The sequence below is a fragment of the Dasypus novemcinctus genome, chromosome 2 (assembly GCF_030445035.2).
Source record: "Dasypus novemcinctus isolate mDasNov1 chromosome 2, mDasNov1.1.hap2, whole genome shotgun sequence".
Taxonomy (NCBI): Eukaryota; Metazoa; Chordata; class Mammalia; order Cingulata; family Dasypodidae; genus Dasypus; species Dasypus novemcinctus.
The window spans coordinates 73457482-73481813 of record NC_080674.1 but is presented as its reverse complement, the minus strand read 5'-3'; the positions used below and the strand labels follow the sequence as shown (position 1 = coordinate 73481813).

Genomic DNA, 24332 nt, shown 5'->3' with positions numbered 1-24332 from the left:
CAGTAAAATTAGCAGGATGGTTATGTGGTAGGTTGACTTATGTGCTCTGGAAAAACACATTTTCTTAATCTTATCCTTTCCTATGAGTGTGAACCCATTGTAAATTGGACCCATTGAAGATGTTTTTTAAATTAAGGTGTGGCCAACTGAATCAGGATGGGTTGTTTTGGTACTCAACCACATCTGGCAGACCTGAGTTGATTTTTTTGTTTCTTTGCTTGTTGTTATTGTTTTTAAGGAGGCACAGGGAACCAAACCTGGGACCTCCCATTTGGGAAGCAATCACTCAACACCTTGAGCCACATCTGCTCTCAGGATGTGTCTTAATCCTATTACTGGTGTTTTATAAAAGAGAAAGCCATGGGGAGGAGCCAGAAGTCAAGAGAAGAGTACATTACCATGTGACAGGAAAGTCAAGGAACCCAAGGAGTGCTGGCCAGCAATGAAAACTATTGGTCAGGGAAGAAATAAGCCTTCATTCTATACTCTGAAACCATAAGCCAATAAATTCCTATTTTTAAACCAACTCAGTATGTGATACTTGTCATAGCAGCCAGAAAACTAAAATAGACTAAAACAGGAAACATTAAAACTGTGGATTTTAATCTTTCATAGTAACTTAAATACATGAGATTGTTTAGTACAACTAGGATACTGTCATTAGAACATTAAAAATACCCAAAATTAGGAAATGCCTGTTTTTTTTGTGATACTTTCAGAGCATACGTGCTTTGACACTCAAAGCATCCATGTACATTGATTGAAAATCAGGAGGAACCTGTAAGTACTATACATAAAAAGTAATGACAAAAAAGGCTGCTGTATTTAATAAGTACTATAAAAGTTTCAATGGTTAGAGAAGGAAAAAACAATGTTCTCAAACTGTCTGGCTTACAAAGAAGAACTAAAAGCAATCTTAAAAGTGAGTAGCAAAAAGTTAGAGGTTTTATCTTTAAACAAATTTTTTAAAAGACTTAAAAAAAAAAGAAAAAAGAAAGGAAAATAGTATCATTTCTCGGCCTAAGAGAAATATATTAACTTTCAGGTATATAAATTTTATAATGAACTGTGTCTCGTTTCCTTTTTTAAAATACACATCCTACAGAATTAAAAGTATTTTACGAAGAAAATCACCCACCAGGGGAAATAAAAGGCAAACAACAATCAATAGTATGCCTATCCAAAGGTGAGAGCTTATAAAATGTAATCCTCTTTTTTTAAATTTTTTACTTTAAAATGTAATGCTTTTCAGTTCATGAATTCTAAACAATCACATGCAAAAATTTTTGTACGTCATGTTTCTGAAAAGCAAACATAAAATTTTCATTATTTACAAAGCAACCTCACATTCACTTTTTTATGTATACATAAACTGACCAAATACATAGGCAAGAGCATTACTAGCTGCGCACAGCAAGCTGACCAAAGAAGTAACTATTTATCCCTTCCACTCCACCCTATACTACCTGTTTTTAAATAATAAGTACGATGACTACGTTTTTTTGAAAGCCAATCACCTATTACATAATACCAACAGCAGCTACTTCTGGGTTTAGTCATTCTAGGAAAGCATATATCTTCACCATTCTTAGCCTCCTTCTTATTGCCTACTATTTAGCAACAAGTAATTCTTACATGTCTTGGTATATCTTGAGATTGGTAAAATTAGTAGCTACCTACTAATTCAGGAGTGTATAAATTTTTGCAAATAACATTTAATGAGTATTTAATAAATATTATAAATTATCTCAAGAAGACATTATAACAATTCCATGAGATAGGTACCATCATCATTCCCATTTACGGATGAGGACCTGGAAGCTTAATTATCTCACTGCTAATAAAGAGCTGACCAACTACAGAGATAACTACTGCACTATACCAAAGAAAAGAAAATAAATATGATCTAAATGTCTAGAATTTAAAAGAAATCAGGGAATGAGTGTAAAGCCAATTTCAGATGGACAGCTATTTTAAATAACTAAACAATAGAAGGGAATGTATGAAATAACTGTACATTTGTTGATGTGTTTCATAGAAAAAGTAGGAACATGTGGGCAGGGTGAACACTATGATCAATAAGGGTTCAACGATCGCCATAAGCTGAGTAATAAAAATTTCTCAGAATTGACAAACTTTAATTCACATGCAAGTTTATATTAAACGACACAATTAATGAGTGGCATATGTTAGATAAGTTCCACCACTATTTCTTTGTGTTAAAAAAGAAATTAGGACTAGAATGTTTTTAAGGTCCCCAAAAAATAAAATTTCATGATTTTAAGACGAACTGAATTATATAACATTTTCCTTCTAGTTATAGCTAATAAAGTAAATCCTTGCCTCCTAAATTTATGTTTCTTATTATTTAAATATTAATAACATGTTAAGTCCTATACCTGAAACATAAACAAACTAGTCCCAGTTCGAAAAAGGTTATATTTGGGGGGCTTTGTGCAATGATTCAATAGTGTACTACAGTAGCTATTTTTGTCTACAGAAAACATTTCCATATCCCTTTTCCAGAATATAAATCCTGCTCCCCCTCATGAGTGGACATCTGGCCTAAGTCGACCAATTAAAATATAATACCCCATTACCCTAAACACAATAATTCAAAGACATGCATGTAGCAAAAAGCAGAACCTTCCTAGAAATTAATATGTTGATACTAGGTAAAATAAAGATTTTTTTCTTCTAGGGTTCTAAACTAGATTGTTTAGATTGGGACTGTTTTTTTCAAAGATTTATTTTTTTATTTTTCTCTCTCTCCCCCAACCCCCGCTGTTGTTTGCTCTCTGTGTCCATTCGCTGTGTGTTCTTCTGTGACCGCTTCTATCCTTATCAGCAGCACTGGGAATCTGTGTCTCTTTTTGTTGCATCATCCTGTTGTGTCAGCTCTCTGTGTGTGCGGCGCCATTCTTGGGCAGGCTGCACTTTCTTTCGTGCTGGGCCACTCTCCTTGGGGGGTGCACTCCTTGCGCATGAGGCTCCCCTACACAGAGGACACCCCTGCATGGCATGGCACTCCTTGTGCGCATCAGCACTGCGCATGGGCCAGCTCCACATGGGTCAAGGAGGCCCGAGGTTTGAACTGTGGACCTCCCATGTGGTAGGCAGACACCCAATCCATTGGGCCAAGTCTGCTTCCCTAGACTTGGGACTATTGATCCCTACCTTCCCCAATAATGGGGAAAAAGTCTACAGTAAGAGTTCATGAAACTAACACCAAGGAGACACAAGGAGAAATGAGAGAAAAGAATAAGATAAAGCCCTGATGACATCCATTTGGTCCTTGAATCCATTCCAAATGTTTCTTTTTTGCTTAAGCTGGTTTAAATTGGGTTTTTGACACTTGCAAGCAAGAGTATTGAATTAAGCCATCAGCAACAGGTTTCAATTTGAGTACCAGCTCTCAATATTGGCAAATAAACAGAAATTTTGTACCACACATGCTGCATACTTGTTAGTCCTTGACTGACACTGGCAAAGGAGTAAAAGAATCCAAGAAGCCAAAGTACAGTGGGAAAAGTTACATCAGGGAACTGAAGTGTCATTTAAAAATGCCAATCACTCACAATTCCATTTATAAACCAGTTGCTACTCACTATAATGTGTTACTATCAACTCTATCCATCTCCACACTTTTAAAGTCAAGGTAATAAAACTTCTACGTACATTAAACATCCATAGTTCTTCTCAACCCTCCTCTTATCTCCTTATAACCTACACTCTAGGTTCTAATTCCATGTGTTTACTATCTGCATTTAGTTCATATTAATGCCCATGCAATATTTGTCCTTTAGTGACTGGATTACTTTGCTTACTATAATGTCTTCAAGACTCATCCATGTTATCACAAATGTCCCAATTTCATTTCTTCTTATTGCAGCATAGTATTCCATTATACGTATATACCACATTTTGTTTATCTATTCATTGGTGGATGGACACTTGGGTTGTTTCCATCTTTTGGCAATTGTGAACAATGACGCTATGAACACTGGTGTACAGATAAAATGAAAACTGGCTTGATTCAGAATATATTTTAATATTCAAATTTTTCTCTGGTTTGACAGTTTAAGAAAAATACTGATTAAGTTCAACATCAAGCTGATTCTCTGTATGCATACCTTTCTTTTTGCTTAAATATACTCTGGATCATTTGTGCACAATTCAGGGGAGAAAAAAGACACATGGTTTATCAGTTTAGGTCCACATTTCAGCTCAAGTCCCATGGCTATAAGGAATTTTTTAATGTAATTTTTATTGAGATAATTATAGACTCACAGAGTTGTAAGAAAACAGTAACGCACTTTTTTATACAGCCAATGGTAACATTTTGCAAAACTACAGTATAATATCATAACCAGGATATCGACATTGATACAATTCACTAACCGTACTCAGATTTCTGTCTAAGGCATTAATAACCAACCAAAACCTCTTTGTTTCCATTCTATTGACATCTCTAAATGCTCGGTATAAAAATTCTATTTGTCCCCAAATTGTTTTTACTTAAGTCCCTCCTAAGAAAAAAACTTTTCGTCTTTACATATAATGTAATCTCTTTACAAGGAGTTTTAGGGTTTCATGCTATTCTGTATCTATGTATTTCAACATCTTCATTCTCTCTCTCTATATCTATACTTAGTTTTATTCTAAATTCTCCAAAGCTCAAGAATCTTGAAGTGAATTCCAGCTATGCCATGTACAAGCTTAAGACATAAATCATTTAATCATTCAACATTTCCTTCATCTGTAAAATAAGAATAGTAGCTACTTCAAAGGGTTGCTGAAGATCAAAGGAGTGTGCATGAATTGTGTGGTATAGAACCTGACAGAATGTGTTACATGTACATTAATTATAAACATTAATTATAATTAATTACAATTATTAGCATTCATTCACCAAGATCTTTCTAAATAGCAAAGCCATCTGTTCCAATCTCCTTAACATCCTAACCGTACCATATTTTCATTTGTTCATTCATTCAACAACAAAAATGTACTGTTTATACATAGAGAAGATAAATATAGGAATCAAAAACTGAACTGCTTTTCACAGGTACACAGTTATTAGAATTTAAGGTAAAAAACAACAATGCCAGAAAAAAAAAGTAGTTAAACTTCTCTGGCACTTCTGATAGAGGAGGTAACACATAACGTGGTTCTTTAAGAGTTCATTCATTCTACAAATAAATGGGGAAATATGGGGTAGGAAAGGAGTGGGATGTAACATTTTCTAGAGTAAAGACATCTTCTAGGGTAAGAACATAAAGAAAACAAAGGTACAAAGGGAAGAAAAAAAGACAGGAGAGGTATGTAAGGGAATGAGCTAGTAGTTCAGTTGGCTGCAATGTAGGGTACTGGGAAATAAAACTAAAGACTGGTTAGAGTCAGATTATGAAGAGCTTTGAATCCAAGTCCAGAATCTAAAATTTCATTCTGTCTACAATGAACAGTGCAATCCTAAGTTCATAATTGCAAAATCAAATGATAAAACGTGCTTTAAACACATAAAATGGACTGGAGAAGAAACCTCTACTGTGCCAGGATGAGAAACCTACTAAAAGCTTGCTGCAATTAATCATGCAGGTAGAGGAAGCATGGAAGGGAGGTCTGAAAGAAGAATACTAGTACAACTGAATCAATAACATTTGCAAATTAGTGAAATGGGGGCAGAAGAAGGAAATGAAGATGATTCAGTTATTAAGCATCAGTTCCGTGAACTGTACTGAAGAAAAATGGCTCCCAGCCTTCTCCACAGATCATTTATCCAGTTTCCTGAACTTCACACCATATTTTAATTTCTTTATTGGACTGAATATATTTTTAACCTGTGGAGTGAAACATGTATCTTGCAAGTACATGGTATAGTAACTAATGAATAGACTGAAGAAACCTAGAAGACTATAAGTATGCTGGGCAGGGGACAGGAAAGAGGATATCTTACTACATTTGATATATCAGAACATGCTTATTAAAAGTAGAAGTGAGGCTATAATAATTTTTCCTAAAAACAGGAACCAGGATTCTTGTATTCAATTTTTCATTGGTGTATCCCCATTGGTGTATCCCCAAGTGTCTGGAAGAGTATCAGTATATCATTAAAACTCAATAAATGTATTTCTTGAATACATATGTAAATGAGAAAAGAAAAAATTATTAAATATTAAAAAAGGTTCAACGTTGGCTTCAATGCTCTGAAGGCTCAATATTTTCTCCCAATCTTTCATTTATAAATGGTTTTCTATTGCTAATTCTACTTCCAAATATTAAATAAACTGCAAAAGAACAATTTCCTAAAGGTTATAATAGCCATTTAAGTAATTAAATTATTAACCACTAAAGGTCAAGACAAAATCTTAACATATGTGAAAGAAGAAGAAAATGATATCTAAGAATTTACACTGACTTTTAGTTATGATTTAAGTTCTAGGTATGATTTAAGTTTTGGAAACATAGGTTCAGACATGTGATAATAAAGTTAAAAAAGAGCCCCTATATGTGAGAATTTAAAGGCAAACGTATTTGTTAATGGATAGGAAATTTGAAAATGGTTTCTTATAGAGTCTCTCATCTTACCAGGCCTTTCCTTCCCAGTGCCTTTTGACTCAGCAAATTTTTGTATCAAACTTTCAACTGTGGTGTTAGCCATGTTATTTATAAATTCTTCATGGACCTATTAAAAATGAAATAAAGACAGACTTTTTCTTTGTCCGCAAATATTCTTACTAAACTGAACCTCATACAAAACATCCACATTTCAATTAAAATCATTACAACAAAATAAGTACTTTTTGACCCAGTGACCTTTAAGAAATTTTGTTTATCTAACATAGTGTTTCCTAACATTAATATAATTTTAGTAGATCTATGGGAACCAACCCTTGCTTTTATTAACCCCTTATGATATGGCCACAAAGTCTTAGAGGTGAAGGCAATTTCCTTTTCCCATCTTTGAGTGTTTTATAATATGAATTATGAGACATAATTTTTATAATAAATAAAACTTATATAGATAGTGAAAATAGTTTTGGACTTTTAATAAAAAGGAATAACAGCCTTCATCATTCTCTACTGTATTTCAGTATAACCCAAAATATCATCATTAAACCACTGATATTTCTGGAATGTTTCTAAACACAAGTTCTACAACTTACTGAAGTTGCTCTAAACTGAAATAGTAAAACTTGGGGGGGGGAAAGTTAAAAATTGGTTACTTCAGAATTTTAATGTAAAGAGAACTGAGCATAATTTTCAAAAATGAATTTGAATCACCATCCTGGGTGGCCAAAAATTTAAAATACAGTTTATTTTATATTTAATTCATGTAAATGCATATTCTTTATCTGAAATTATTTAGTATGATTTTATAAGCTTTGGACATAGCGATAAAAGGTTAAGAGATTTTTAAAGAGCCATATATGAACTTAAAAATTCATGAATCAGATCAACAAAATAAAAACTTACCTGGCCTATTTGCAAATGAATTTCCTTTATAGCATTTGATAAAGATTCTATAATTTCTTTTATGTGAATGAGATGAGTCTCTTCAATATCTTGAAATTTCTGGATAGCAAATATGAAGAGTTTTATATACATATACACATACACACATCCTGATATCAGAAGAACTTTTAGACATTGCCTCAATATAGCTAATTAAATTTCAAGTTACTATTATTACATAATGTTTAACAATGCTTCTAAGCAAATAGGTCTAGTAGAAATACTGAAATACAGTGTGGAAAAAAATTAACTTTCATAGCATGTGGCAGGCCAATATGAACTTTCTCAGAGTTTAAAGATGTCACAAGTCAAAAATCTATAATCATGGGCAGAAATTTAGAAGGACATCCAGAAGAGAATAGTGTCACAAAAGCCAAGGAAGAAGTGTTTCAAAAACTGAAAAACAATTAGTTGGCAAAACAAAAACTATAGTTTACTTCTGACAACTTTACAATCTAGCCCATAGATTTCCAAAGTGTCTTTTTTTAACTTCCATTCTATATCTTTATTTTTTCATTTTTAATTGATTTTTATTTATAAAATTTTTTTTTAAAGATACATAAATCACAAAAAATGTTACATTAAAAAATACACATACCCCCCCACCCTCCCACTCCTTCCATATCCACAACCTCGTTCATCATTGTGGTACATTCATTGCATTTGGTGAACACATTTTGGAGCACTGCTGCACCGCCTGGATTAGAGTTTACATTGTAGTTTACACTCTCCCCGGGTACATTCAGTGGGTTATATGGCAGGATATATAATGTCCAGCATCTATCTCTGCAATATCAATTAGGACAACTCTAAAGTGTCTTTTTAATCCTTCAAATGTTAAAATATAATCGCCAAAAGAGGTAGTCTATGCTAAAATAAGTTTGGGAAGGCTCAGTAGTTCTCAACCAAAGAATCACAAGGGGGATGTTTTCAAAATCAAACACATAGAAGCTTCTCTACTACCAGGGGGACAGGGTTGGAGAAAGGTGAGAAGGTTGTTTGGGAAAATTTCCCTAATTAATCTGATATTTATTCTTCAGGAAGAAAACCACTGCTAGTTTGGCTTCACAATAACCATAATAGAAGCTCTGAGAAATACTGAAAGGAGAAAACTTGTTTCACTTTGCATAGTGTTTTCCACTTTGACTACACAACCCTTTTTGTTTTTCTTCGTCCCTGAATATAATATCTCACAGAACAATAATGCCTCTCAAAACAAGGTTGGGAAATGCACATTTTCAAATAAAATCCATTTGCCATTTCTACTGCACAAACCTGATTACCCAATTTTTTGCCAAATTAATTCAGTTTAAAGAAAAGGTCTAAACATGCCTTGTTATTTTTCCCTGGTTATTTTATCAAATTAAATTTCTTCACCCCATACTTAAGCCTGATTTTTCTCAGCCCTGAACCACAGTATCAGAGAACACTAAGCCAAATTATCAAATCCACATTTGCGCAAATGATATGACCTTGTAAAAATTCAATAATTGTGAAATTACAGTTTTGGGAATAAGGCAACAATAGTCTAAAACTTAAATCAGTTTACTTACAAGGAACTGAAGAGTTAAAAGAGAGTGCTTGTCATTGATTAAATTTGACCAAGTCAATAAGAATACCATACCAATATTTTAAAAGTCTGAATTATTCTCAAGTGAGGAATACTCACCAGGAGCATGACTGCATTCTAAATTCATATCACTAAAACTGGCTCTTGGTTTAACGGTCTGCAACTTAATGAAACAGTAATTTTCTCATAGGTGTACAAAAATACAGTATAGTTTGGCCAGACAGCAATTAATTTCAAATGGTTGATGTTAAGTCAAAAGAAACTGTTTCTTCCTCTTAAAGCTTATTTCCTTTTGAAACAGCTATACTGAATAAAACAGATCCTAATTATTCAGAAAAATCTTGAAGAATGAAGCCACAGAGAGGTAAGCATGATTCAGATGCACCTGTGACTCCATTTGGAAATTGCGGTAATTTTTTTTACGGATGGGGTTCTAATAAACATCAGAATTCTTGAAATATTAGTGACAACTTGAGCCCAGAGCAATTCAGCAATGAGAAATGAGTACAGTCTATAGTGCTTAAAATAAATGAACCTTATTGAATAAATCAAATATACATTTTTTCCTCTTGGAATTTCAAATTCACTCTGTTCATATGTATTGTTATATTAGTTTTTTTTAAAGTACAGTCTTTTCAGCCATAAAAAGCTCTCTGCTTCAAAAATTCCTTAATTAGAGGGACTAATTTAGTAAATCTCAAATGTTTTTATAAATTAGCCATCTCACTGTATTAAAATAAAAAAACAAAATCTTTATATTATTTCAAATTTTTTCTCAAATGTCTCATTAACTAATGGTGGTCCAAAAGTATGAGCACAAAGAAAAGTCACAATTTTATTTCCAATCTATAAGTAATAAACTCACAAACACGCCAAGTAAATTCTAACCTATGGACCCAATTTCTTTTCCCACTAGCAAATATAGGTCCTGCGACTAGACTGAGCCCCTTCCACTAGGATTAGGTCACCCTACTCGGCCTGGGTCAACATCAAAGAGAAGGGGATTCTTTTGACTTCTTAATAACCCAAAAGGAAATCTATTTTCTGTTAAGAAACAACAGGTAACCTGTTCTGCTCTGTGTGTGTTGGGGGCAGGGAGACGAGAAAGAGGGAGAATACACAGGAAAGAGAAAAAACATAGACATTAGTAAGGCATACTATAACCATCATCTTTGTTTAAAAGCAGCATGGTCTCATATAACTGCTCAAATAAGTTAACGTTTCCATGCTGAAAATGGCAGGATAAACAAGTGGGAATGCCATTTTAGTAGGAAGTAACGAGTAAGCAGAAAGAAATAAGGAGAAGGAAAGATTTTTTAAAGAATACTTTTATAAAGTAGCAAAAACAAAAAAAAATCTGACTAGCAAATTCTAATTTTTCAAAATTAAATAATTGAAAGGCAACACATGTTCATTGACAGCATTATTTAATGCTTAAATCAATAGTAATTACCTTATAAATGAGCATACCTAAAGACTTAAAGGACAAAAAAAAAAAACCAGTTGCTGAACTATGACCTCAGTTACTACAGAAATTGAAACTTTCTCTCTCTAGACCGGGAACCCCATAAATATAACTAATTAAACTCTTTCTCTTGAAACATCTTATTTCTGTTTCCATGAAATTACATTTTTTTCCTTCTTCGGCTTCCCCTACTAAGGTCTCTGTATCTCTTCCTCTACCACACTCTCAATGATAAGTCTCTCGGAGCTTGATCATGGGCCCTTTCTTCCCTACATTCTATAAACAGGTGATCTGATCTCATCAAGGCTCTGGGTGCTGATAACACCCTATTTTATACAGGCTTACAGTCCTTTATGCAAAACCTGCAGGACCAACTGTGTTTTGGAATTTAATTTTTTTAGATTTTAAAAATAAAGATAATATGGTGTTGTTACTATAAATTCTATATGACTACCACCAGCAGTGGCACCTGTTTATCAAGCATATTTCTGAAGGAAAGCATACATACATTCAGGTTAACCAGGATAAAGACGATAAATAGCTTCACATCAGTTCAGGTCAAGTTTTGTTGCCAAATGAATTACAGGAAAAAAAAAAGAAAAAAGGTTTTCAGAGCTTAAGGATTCAGAATTGTGGCTAAGGGACGGTGGGCATGTACTTCCAGCCCAAACTATCAGGATTCCCCTCGAAATTGCCCACTTTATGTCTCCACTTAGATATCTTATAGATAAATCTCAAAAAAAAACATGTTCAAAATTGAACATCTAACCCCCTCCTCTCCAACTAACTGGTTCTTCATATAGTATTTCCCATTCATCTCTATCTACACAGACTTAAAAGTTAATACATGGAAGTGATGTTGATCTCCCTCAGCATACCTTTACCCAACCCAGCCCTGACATCTCTCCAAATGCATTCACTTTTCTTCTCTAAGGTCACCACACTGGCCCTAATTGTTTCTCACCTGACTACTATAATACCTTGCAAACTGATTCTTGATTTTCCTTTGGCCTCACTATAATCTGTTCTTCCCCAAACTGCCAGGATATTTTTAAATGCAGATCATATCATGTCACACCCTACCTAAAACCCTTCAGTGGCTTCCCAGGGCTCTTAGAAGAAAACCTAAATCGGTACTGAAGCCTACATGGCACTGGTCCTTGTCTAGCTCTTCAATTTCATTTCTCTCTACCATCTACCCTTGCTCAGATTTAATAAATATTTTTTACTTCCTAGAATTGTGACAGCTCTTTAACATCTCTGGGCCTTTACACCCATGATCCCCAAAGCCTTAAATATTCTTCCCTATTAGTCTCTTACTCATTGTTCATATCTGTTTTAAATGTCACTTCTCCAAAATGGCTTTCCCAGTCTCCCTAATCCAAATTAGGTCACTCCTATTATTCTATCTCATGGAAGTATGTTCTTTTCTCTTACAACACTTACGATAATTTATAATTTTATAGTTAAGCCTTATATATAGTATTTAATAAACATTATTTAATTTAAATATTTTAAGCATTTGTTTATGCATACATACAGTATTTAATGTCTGTCTCCCCCTTCTATACTATAAATTCAATCTAGTGTATATAGACACTGAATTATTTATATATATACTGTACAGACTCAGCACAATTAGCATTCAAGCATATAAGCTTTTTGGTTTACTGAGATCTGAGTCCCTGAAAACTTCAGAAGAGACGACTCCTTAAAACTCCAAAAGCCAAATTCATAAAGTCCTTCTTTCATGCAGTAAATATTTACTGTGTGTCTACCATGAGTTGGGAACAGTTTTAGGAAAAATCTGTGCCCTCAGAGAACTTACATGTTAGTGGGAGAAGACAAATAAATAAATGGGTAAAAAAAACTGTGTGTGCCTCACTACATCATATCAGTCTTGATGACTAAGAATGATCCAAAGAGAGATTCCTCCACCAGCCTTAGCTCCCGAGTGAAGATGGTGTGAAAGAGCTGCAGTCAACTCATGATGAACATGTAACATTAGCAAGAAATAAACCCTTGATGTTGTAAGCCAGTGAGAATTTGGGGGTCTTCTGTCACCTCAGCATACCTAGTCTTTCCTAACTTATAGTTAGTAAAATACATGGTATGTTAGACAATGATGAGGGCAAAGTGGGAAAATAAAGCAACAGGAAGATTTAGGGATTTTAACTATGACTCATTAAAGGTACACATTTGAAACCTAGACCTTTAATTAAGGTTCCAAGGACAACAAATCAGATATAATATATCCTAAGCTTATGAGTTTTATTGAATTATTTCCAGTGTTCTTAAGCAAAGTGAATTTTAAAATGTACACATAAGGCTAACATTTAGCAGAATTTTCATCATATACCAATACCCTCATTTTTCCCAATTATCTTTAAATCATAGCTTCTGTCCACTTGAATAACAGATGATTGGCATCAAAATTATTGCATCTTGGCCCTAAATCTCCAAAACAACATATAAATTTTAATAGCATTATAAAAACACTGATACTGTGCATTTTAATATTTCTAATACTAAAAAAATGATATGACAAAAGTCTATTATGTAATCAGTATACACAAATATAAATAACTTGTTTCTCTGACTGATAAAATCTGTATTTAGATTCAAAGTCTTAAAATACCAACCTGAGCTGTTTCTGACATCTTCTGTTCAAAATCAGCTTTTGCTAATGCATATTTTTCCACATAGACTTTATAAGCATCTGTAGCTTTTTTAGACTTAACAGCTGCCTGAAACAAAATGAAAACATTTTCAATTGCACAATGACCTTTTTTCTTTCTTGATATATGTTAATATGAAATAACAAATTAAAACACATTTTAAGGGTGTAACGCTAATACAGACTTCAAAATAACTGTGATGGTTAATTTCATGTGTCACCTTGGCTAGGTTATGATGGCCAGTTGCTTGGTCAAGCAAGCAATGGCCCAATAGCTACTGTGAGGCTATTTCATGGATTTAAATCATTAGTCAGCTGATTGCATCTATGGATAATTATACGTACAATCAACAAAGGAGACTGCCTTCAGCAATGAGAGAAGTCTCATCCAAATAGCAGAAGGCCTTAAAGGGGGAAATAATTTCAGCAGCCAGAAAGAAGTTCTATACTTCAGCCAGCCAGCTTCTCTTTGGAGAATTCATCATCTTCACTGGAGTTCCCAATTTGAGGCTTCTCCTGGGGAATTCAAAGTCAACCAACTTCCCAACTTGTGACCTGTCCTACAGAATTTGGACTTGCCAATCCTCAGTCACATGAGACAATTCCTGTAGTAAATATATATATATATTTTAAAGACTTATTTATTTTTCCCCCTTCCCCTATTCCTGCCCTGCTATTTTTGCTGTCTGTGTTGTCTTCTCTTCTCATTTTCTCTCCTCTAGGATTCACTGGGATTAGATACTAGGGACCTCTGATGTGGACAGAAGTTCCCTGCCAAATTGTACCACCTCAGTTCCTGTTTTCTGTTGCGCTTCACCTTGACTCTCCCCTTCATCTTTTTTGTGGCGTCATCATCTTGCTGCATGACTCACTTGAGCAGGCACTGGCTTACCACGTGAGCACTCTCGTGGCCACTGGCTCACCACATGGGCAATTGCACTCACCACACAGGCAGGCACTGGCTCACCACACAGGCATGCTTTCTCTTCTTCTTTTTCACCAGGAGGCCCCAGGGATCGAACCCGGGTCCTCCCATATGGTAGGTGGAAGCTCTATCACTTCAGTCACATCTGCTTCCCAATATAATAAATATCTTAATATTCATTTCTGCTTCTCTGGAGCGTCCGAATACAATGACATATAACTAATTTTAATACTTTTTGCCAAGTCTGCCTCAGTCATTACTTTTTTAATTAAAAATTTGTACTCACTTAGAAGCATTCAGAATGTCAATAAAACAGCTACAACTTTTTTTCCTCATAATTATTAAATGGTATTCAGTTAATAGAATGACAATGATTTCAGACAAGATGCATCAGAGACAAGTGAAGATGAAAAAATTACCATCCCCATATATAATCAATTTGTGCTGTGCATCAACAAGAACCTCAAATTTCCATGCCAATTTACAACCCTATACTGTACCAGACAAGGTTAGTGGCTACTGAAAACACCATCAGGACAGAGCTATCTAAAAACACATTTGTAGTATGTTAACTATACAAAAAAAACACACTGTACAGTTTAAAAACAAATCTTACACAGCCTTACATTGCAATTATTTTTCTTTAAAAGGAGTGTGTTGCATGCAGGGGGGTTAAATGCTTTATAAACAAGAAAAATAAACTGCACTAAAACCAACTTATTCACCATCGTCTTCATCTTCCTCCTCATAATCGTCTTCATCTTGTTCTCCTCCTCTTTCCTCTTTCTTGCTTTTCTCAGCCTCGATAACTCCCTTTTTTGCTGCTTCAGGCTTTCCTTTGCCCACTATGTAGCAATATCCTTTCCTCATTTCTTCTTCAGCTTAGCAGCCTTCTTTTCAAAGACTGCTTATCAGCTGCAGCATTATTTCACCTCTCTTCCAACTTCTTTGCAACACCACCAATAGAGAGGACAGGATGCCTGCCTTTGATTTGGGGCACTACTCAGAACAAAACAAGAAAAAGGCCAAAGGAGTCCACTTGGGGGCACTGGGATCCTTGAACTTTTTTGCTTCCCCTTTAATAGGGACATAGTTGTCATTTCTCTTTCATAACAGGTCATGTCTTGGCCAAGTCTTCAAATTTTCCTTTCTCTTTAGCAGACATAGCCTTCCATTTCTCTGAGCACTACTTAGAAAACTGTGAAAAGTTGACTGAAGCATCTGGGTGCTTCTTCTTGCACTCACCCCAGCAAGTCTGCACAAAAGAATGAATATGATGACATTTTGCCTCTCAGCTTTTTAGGGTCTCCTTTGCCTATGTCTACTTATTTTTCATCCGTGAGGCTCAGAGTCACCCAGCACCAAGACTCATACTTGCCCTGGCACTGTCTCTATGGAGCTCAACATACTGCAATGGCTCTGAGAAGGGGAGTCAGATGCAACCATTTTTTGTTGTTGTTACAGTTGCACAGTAACTCATGAGTTGTTATGCTGATTCTCCTTTCTGTTTGACAGGAGGTTCTTTGAAAAATTAAGTTTAATTTTACAATCCAGAGTAAGATCTATAACCACATTATAATGGTAGTGTTACCAAGAACTGTAATTTTCAGACAATGTACAAAAAAAACACCATCAAAACATACATGGCACTCCTTTCTACACAGTCTTCCCTCCTCCCCTAGACATACATATATTCCATTTAATGTCTGATTAATGACTATAAAGCTAGCTCATAAGTTGAGAAAATTGGTTTTCCTTGATGTTCCTCAGTTTCCACTAAGCTTCAGAAAATCTACTTATTTTAAATCTTTGCCTGTTTTCTTATAGTTTGTTTTTTAAAAACTGTTACTGCATTATTACAGTTCTAATTTTGTCAAAGTTATTAATTCAATAAAAACTTAATAACATTAAGTATTAGGCAGTGAGGAACATGAATTAAATTAGATACAGCTCTTTTCCTCAAGGACGACATAGAAGAGTTTAAACCTGTACATTAATAGCAGAAAATTAGTAGAAAGTAACAAACAATGCCATAAAAGTTGAGATGAATTCTATGGAAGACAGACATTCAGGGAAGGGAATGACTGGCTTGTGGGCTGGGGCAGACAAGTGACTATCAAGAAATTTGACTACCCACAAAGGACTGATCAATTTGGATTGGAGTAAGGTTGGAGTAAATGAAAGCTTCAAAAAGAGCAACCAAAGAAAGGCTGCAGGATTTCAGGGTATACAGATCTCCATTTTCTTGAAGAAGTAAGAGATGGTCTGTGAAGAGTAAGGTAAAGTAAGAGGATGGGGACTTAAGGAGAATGAAAAAAGATTGAAATCATGGTTGTGGAGGATGCAACACGTGAGGAGATAAGCAAAAAAGATTGGTAAGCATCAATGAAGGCCAATTAATGCAAGAAAACAGGGAATTTGTAGCAGAACCAATCAGATTCAATGTGCATCAATCTTCAGCTATATTCAGGAATCTAGCAATAAGAATAGTAAAGACAGTTGGGTTTATCTGGAGGATGGGCTTGGCAAGAGATACAGGCATTCATATATCAAGGCAACTCTGCTCTCTCTCTAAAATATAACTGTGTATATTAAATTAAGTGTACATATTACATGCATTCCTGGCTTTTAAAATAAAGAATACAGGATGCCACTATACCTTGAAGTAAAAAAAAAAAAAAAAAAAACTGATTTTGGAAGCAGAAGAAAATGGATTCAAATTCTAGGTCTATCATCTACTACCCATTTGACCTTGTCTTTAAGTTTTATCATTCTCCCACTCCTAAAATGGGAACAATACCACCTAAGTTTTAGAACTGCGGTAGTGATGAAATGACATTACGTAAAATGCTTAAAACGGTCTGGGAGAGGCAGGGCAAGATGGCATCGGAGTGAGTGCACCCTCGTCACCTCTCCTGCAAAAAACCGGCTGAGTGGGGACAGAATCCTAATTTAGTGAGCTGTTTTGAGAACCCACAAAGCAGGAGTTTCTGGGCATCGATCTGGAGAGAGTGTGACAAAAGAAGTGCTTGCTCGAGGTAAAACCGCAGGTTTCTGCCACTCCAGCTGAAAGCTGTGGGAAGGCTAAACCCTTCCCCTAGGGCTGCTAGCCACAGCATTCCCTGAACACTCCTGGTCACACGGTGGCGGTGGTGGTCCCGAGCCCCTTGTTGCCCAAAAAGGCAATCCCCATTGCCCACTTCCCTGAACCCGCGTTCCCCGAGCCCACATTCCCCCAAGCCCACGTGCCCTGAACCCAGCACTCCCCAAACCCCAGGATTCCCTTAGCCTGCTGAATTCAGACAAACTCCAAGAATGGAAGGGTGCTGGTGAGGGGTGCAGAGGGGCCCAAGGACTGCAAGTTCAACTATCTAGTGCCCACTTTTTTTTTAGCTTGGAGGAACACGACAGCTGGCTTGGGGAGAGGCTAGGAAGAGAGGAGAGGTGAACCTGCTGAGAGAGTCCAATTTACCTAAACGTCCTGGGATATGGAAAATTGGTCTGGGAGAAGGTGAAGTCAGGCAATTAACTAGTCCTATGCAACACACGTAAGGGAGGTGGACAGTAGGACATGCTTGGTAGGCTTCCAATAGCATATTTAGGGTTCCCAGTAAGGTGTATGTGCTCTTTCTCAAAGAGACTGAGTCATTATTTTCTGTGTTGAGTTGTTTCACCAGGGTCCCATTTAAATCTCAGAGGGAAGCTCTTACACGGGCTTCCTGATACCCTGGAAGAGAAGGAAGTGAGGAAGGGAGAAAGGGAGAAGGATAGACTCATAAGCAGTTCATTCAATTGTAAAGAGGAGACTTTACCAGGCCTTGTCTGGTCTTTTTTGTTTATTTTCTTGTCTTTCCTTCCTATTTATCCACCCACCGACCTTTTTTCTTTGTCCCCACTTTTTTCGCTTTTTTTTTCTTTTAGGTGGTGCAGGCAGTGACTCTTGTTTGCTGTGCTTCCTCATCCTTGGTTTCCTATTTTCTGTGTGTACTGATTTTGGCTAACAATGCTATCCCCTTTCCTTTCTATCTTTCTATCTTCCATCATCTGTTGTTTTTCTTACATTCCACCTCCCTTTGTTTACACCCCGATTTTTCTGACTTTTTATTTTTAACACCTCTATTTTGCTTTCTTTTATTCACTCTTTGTGTTATTATCTTTCTTTTCTCTTTCCCTCTCTCCTACCACATTGGCCTTTTAATTCATACTATAGTCTTCTCCATATTCAGTTTCCCATCTCATTGTAGGTACCCCATTTTTTATTGTTATAACTATACACAGCTTACATGAGTTTAATATTCATTCTCATAAGTCTCACATGGTTCTTCTGCTAACATTTACTATCAATACTACTATTATACTTTTTCTTTTCTGACTTCTTTTGCTTTCCCTGGCCCTAATATTTTCCTTCAAGGGATGTTAGACAACAACAAGGAAACAGAATAAGAAGACCAAAGTGTCAAAGAAAAGACTTAAAACACACAAAAAACAGCACCTAAATAAACCCTGAGAATAGATAGAGAAGGTAATCAACTGAACAAATCTATCGAGATAAAATGATGACCAGAGAGCAACAAAAGATTACAAAACATACCAATAATAAGGAAAACATGGCCCAATCCAATGAAAAAACTAACAACCAGGAAGAGGAGCAATACATCAAAAAACTAATTGAAGCTTTCAAAACACATATTATGGACCAATTCAATGAAATGAAGAGATTAAGGATATTAAGAGACACTTGAACAGCATACAGAAGAAACTGTAAACATACACAAAAAGATAACTGAAATGATGGTGATGAATGGCATATCCAAGAAATCAAAAATACATTCTCGGGAAGTGAATTTGGCCCAATGGATAGGGTGTCCACCTACTGCATGGGAGGTCCAAGGTTCAAACCCAGGTCCTCCCGACCCGTACCATGAGCTGGCCCACGTGCAGCACTAATGCGCACAAGGAATGTCCTGCCACACTGGGGTGTCCCCCACACAGGGGAGCCCCACATGCAAGGAGTGCGCCCCGTAAGGAGAGTGGCCCGGTGTGAAAAAAAAAAACAATGCAGCCTGCCCAGGAATGGCACCGCGCATACACGGAGAGCTGACGCAGCAAGATGACACAACAAAAAGAGACACAGATTCCCACACAGCTAATGGACACAGAGAGCAGACAACTGGGGGGAGGTTGGCGGGGTAGGGGAGGGAAATAAAAAATAAATCTTTAAGAAAAAATACACTCTCAGCAAATAACAGCAGATTTGAAGAGGTGGAGGAAAGAATTACTGACGTGGAAGACAGTACATCAGAAATCAAGTAGAAGTGATCAATAAAAAGATGGAAAAAAATCAAGCAGGTACTTAGGAACCTGAATGACAATACAAAAGGCACAAACATACTCATAGGCATCCCAGAAGGAAAAAAGAAGGGAAAGGGGACAATAGGGGTGTTGGAGGAAATAATGGCTGAAAATTTCCCAAATCTATTGAGGGAGATGGATGTACATGTCCAGAAAGCACAACGCACCACAAATAGCATAAATCCCAACAGGCTTACCCCAAGATATATACTTGTGAAATTATCCAATGCTCAAGACAAAGAGAAAATACTGAAGGCAGCAAGTGAAAAGAGAACCATCACATACAAGGGAAGCTCAATAAGAATAAGTGCTGATTTCTCATCTGAAACCATGAAGGCAAGAATGCAGTGGTATGACTTGACTTAGTCAAGGTACTAAAAGAAAAAATTTTCTAATGAAGAATACTCTGTCCAGCAAAGCTGGCATTCAAAAATGACAGAGAGTTCAAAATATTCACAGATAAACAGAAACTAAGAGAGTATGCCAACAAGAAACCTGCACTTCAAGAAATACTAAAGGAAGTTCTGCAGAATGAAAGAAAAAACAGGAGAGACAAGAGTTGGAGAAGAGTCTAAGAACAACTAAATAGACAAAAAGAGAAAACAACAACATATGGCATACACAAATCCAAATAAAATATAGCTAATGTAAGTAATTCCTTGAGAGTAATAACACTAAATGTCAATGAATAAACTCACCAGTCAAGAGACAGATTGGAAAAATGGATAAGGAAATATGACCCACCTATATGCTGTCTACAGGAAACCCATCTTAGACCCAGGAATTCAAGGAGGTTGAAAGTGAACAGCTGGAAAACAATCTTACAAGCAAACAATAACCAAAAAATGACAGTAGTAGCTATATTAATATCAGCCAAAATAGACTTTAAATGCAAAACTATTGTGAGACAAAGATGGACACTACTAGTAGTAAAAGGGGTAAACTTTCAAGAAGAAAGAACAATCATAAACATTATGCTCCTAACCAGGGTGCCTCCAAATACATGAGGCAAACAGTGGAAAAATTAAATGAATGAACAGATGCTGCTACAATTATACTGGGGGACTTTAATACACCACTATCACCAATGGACAGAACATCTCAACAGAGAATCAATAAAGAAACAAAGACTCTGAACAATATATTAGAAGAACTGGACCTAACAGACATACACAGAACACTACAACCAAGTACAGCAGGATATACATTTTCCTGAAGTGCACAAGGATCACTCTCCAAGATAGACCACATGCTAGGCCACAGAGAACGTCTCAATGAATTCAGAAAGACTGAAATCATACAAAATAATTTCTCTGACCATAGTGGAATGAAGCTAGAAATCTGCAAGGGTCAGAGACACAGATTAGGCACCAATATATGGAAGTTAAGCAACACACTCTTAGACAAACAGTGGGTGAGGGAGGAAATCTCAAAAGAGATCAATAACTACCTTGAAATTAAAGAAAATGACAACACAACATATCAAAACTTACAGGATGCAGCAAAAGCTGCACTGAGAGGGAAATTCATAGCCATAAATTCATATATCAAACAAGAAGAGCTGAAATCGAAGACCTAACTGCACACTTGGAGGAATTAGTTAAAAAAAAAAAAAAAAAAAAAACAGCAAACTAACCCCAAAAGAAGAAGAAGAAAAGAAAGAACAAAGGTCAGAGCAGAACTAAATGAAACAGAAAATAAGAAAGCACTCAAAAAAATAAGCAAAACAAAGAGCTGGTTCTGTGAGAAGATCAATAAAATTGACAAACCCTTACCTAGACAAAAAGAAAAAAAAAGAGAGAGGGAGAGAAGATGCAAATACACAAAATAAGAAATGAGAAAGGTGATATCACCACTGACCCCACAGAAATAAAGACTATCATAAGAGAATACTTTGAAAAACTACATGCCAACAAGAAGGACAACTTAGATGAAATGGACAAATTCCGAGAAACACATAAACAACCTACATTAACGAAAGAAGAAATTGATGATGTCAATAAACTAATCACAAGTAAGGAATAGAATCAGTCATTAAGAACCTCCCAACTAAGAAGAGTCCTGGGCCAGATGGCTTCACAGGTGAATTCCACCAAACATTCTAGAAAGAACTAATACCAATCTTGCTTTAAAAAAATCAAAATAGAAGGAACACTGCCTAACTCATTCTATGATGCCAACATTACCCAAAAACCAAAGCCAAAGACACTACAAGAAAGGAAAATTGCAGACCAATCTCTCTAATGAACCTAGATGTGAAAATCCTCAACAAAATACTTGCTCATAGTATTCAACAACATATTAAACAATTTACATACCATGACCAAGTGGGTTTCATCCTTGGTATGCAAGGATGGTTCAACATAAGAAAAGCAATAAATGTAAAACACCACATAAACAAATCGAAGGGAAAATATCACATGATCATATCTACAGACACACAAAAAAAGTTTGACAAAATACAGTACCCTTTCTCAATAAAAACATTGCAAAAGATAGGAATAGAGGAAACTTTCTGAACATGATAAAGGGTATATATGAAAAACCCACAGCTAACATCATTTTCGATGGTACAATCCTAAAATCTTTCCCTCTAAGACCAGGAAAAAGACAACGATGCCCGTGATCACACATCCTATTTAACATTGTGTTAGAAGTACTTGCTTGAGCACTGAGGCAAGAACCAAATATAAAAAGGCATCCAAGCTGGAAAGGAAGAAGTAAAATTTTCACTATTTGCAGAATTCATGATCCTATACCTAGAAAGCCCTGAGAAATCTACAACAAAGCTTCTAGAACTTATAAATGAGTTCAGTAAAGTTGCAGGTTATAAAAACAATGTGCAAAAATCAGTAGCATTTCTGTACACCAATAATGCGCAATCTAAGGAGAAATCAAGAAACAAATACCACTTACAATATTAAATTAAAAAATCAAATACCTAGAATAAATTTAACTAAAGCTGTAAAAGACTTATACACAGAAAACTACACAACACTATTCAAGGAAATCAAAGAAGACTTAAATAAATGGAAGAATATTCCCTGTTTATGGAAAGGAAGACTAAATATCATTAAAATGTCTGTCCTACCCAAACTGATTTATGGATTTAATGCAATCCCAATAGAAATCAACACAGCATTTTTCACTGACCAAGAAAAACTAATTATGAAATTCATTTGGAAAGGAAAGAGGCCCCAAATAGAGCAAGACATATTGAAAAACAAAAAATGAAATTGGAGGAATTACACTATCTGACTTTAAAACATACTACAAAGGAAGCAAACTTGGCACAAGGGATAGGGCATCCGCCTACCACATGGGAGGTCCGCAGTTCAAACCCCGGGCCTCCTTGACCTGTGTGGAGCTGGTCCATGCGCAGCACTGATGTGCACAAGGAGTGCCATGCCATGCAGGGATGTCCCCCGCGTAGGGGAGCCCCACACACAAAGAGTGTGCCCCATTAAGGAGAGCCGCCCAGCATGAAAGAAAGTGCAGCCTGCCCAAGAATGGCGCCGCACACACGGAGAGTTGACACAACAAGATGACACAACAAAAAGAAACACAGATTCCCGGTGCCGCTGATAAGGATAGAAACAGTCACAGAAGAACACACAGTGAATGGACACAGAGAGCAGACAACTGGGGCGGGGGGGGAAGGAGGGGAGAGAAATTTTTTTAAAAATCTTAAAAAAAACCCCAACAACATACTACAAAGCTACAGTGGTCAAACGGCATGGTATTGGCACAAAGACAGATATACTGACCAATGGAACAGAATTCAGAGTTCTGATAAACATCCTTGCATACACAGTCATCTGATATTCAACAAGGCCACCAAGCACACTCAACTGAGAGAGAATAGCCTCTTCAACAAAGAGTGCTTGGAGAAATGGATATCCATATGCAAAACAATGAAAGAGGATTACCATCTCATATACAAAATCAACTCAAGATGGATCAAAGACCTAAATATAAGAGCCAAGACCATAAAGACCTTGGAAAACAACGTAGGGAAGCATCTACAGGACCTTGTAATAGGAAATGGCTTCATGAACTTCATACCCAAAGCATGAGCAGCAAAAAAACAAATAGATAAACAGGACCTCCTCAGAATTAAAGCCTTTTGCACCTCAAAGGAATTTGTCAAGAAAGTGAAAAGACAGTCTACCCAATGGGAGAAAATATTTCGTAACCATATATCTGATAGGAGACTAATATCCTGCATATATAAAGAAATCCTACATCTCAAATATAAAAAGACAAACAACCCATTTAAAAAATGGCAAGATATTTGAACAGATGCTTCTCCAAAGAAGAAATACAAATGGCTAAAAAGCACATAAAAAGAGCCTCAAAATCACTAGCTATTAGAGAAATGCAAATCGAAACTACAATGAGATACCATCTTACCCCCATTAGACTGGTGGCTATTAAAAAAACCAGAAGACTACAAGTGTTGGAGAGGATGTGGAGGAATGGAAACCTTCATCCACTGCTTGTGGGAATGCAGAAGGATCCAGCCATTCTGGAGGACAGTTTGGTGGTTCCTCAAACAACTAGCTATAGATTTGTCATATGACCCAGCAATTCCACTGCACGGTATATCCCAGAAGACCTAAAAACAAGGACACAAACCTATATATGTACACCAATGTTGATAGCGGCATTATTCATATTGCCAAAAGTTGGAATCAACCCAAATGCCCATCAACAGATGAATGGATAAACAAAATGTGGTATATACATACAATGGAATACTACTCAGCTATAAGAAGGAATACAGTACTAACACATGGGATAACATGGATGAATCTTGAGGACCTTA

General features: G+C 36.1%; 1 protein-coding gene across 2 annotated transcripts in view; it reads right to left on the bottom strand.

The window, feature by feature from the left end:
- Nucleotides 1-24332, bottom strand: part of FCHO2 (FCH and mu domain containing endocytic adaptor 2) — a 193935-nt gene that overhangs the window by 104265 nt on the left and 65338 nt on the right. For both annotated transcript variants that reach the window (XM_071208560.1, XM_058310078.2), the window contains exons 6-8: nt 13193-13297; nt 7477-7575; nt 6589-6685 (exon numbers count right to left, since the gene is read on the bottom strand). In XM_071208560.1, the coding sequence (XP_071064661.1) occupies nt 6589-6685; nt 7477-7575; nt 13193-13297 (301 nt within the window). The remainder of the gene's footprint in view (nt 1-6588; nt 6686-7476; nt 7576-13192; nt 13298-24332) is intronic.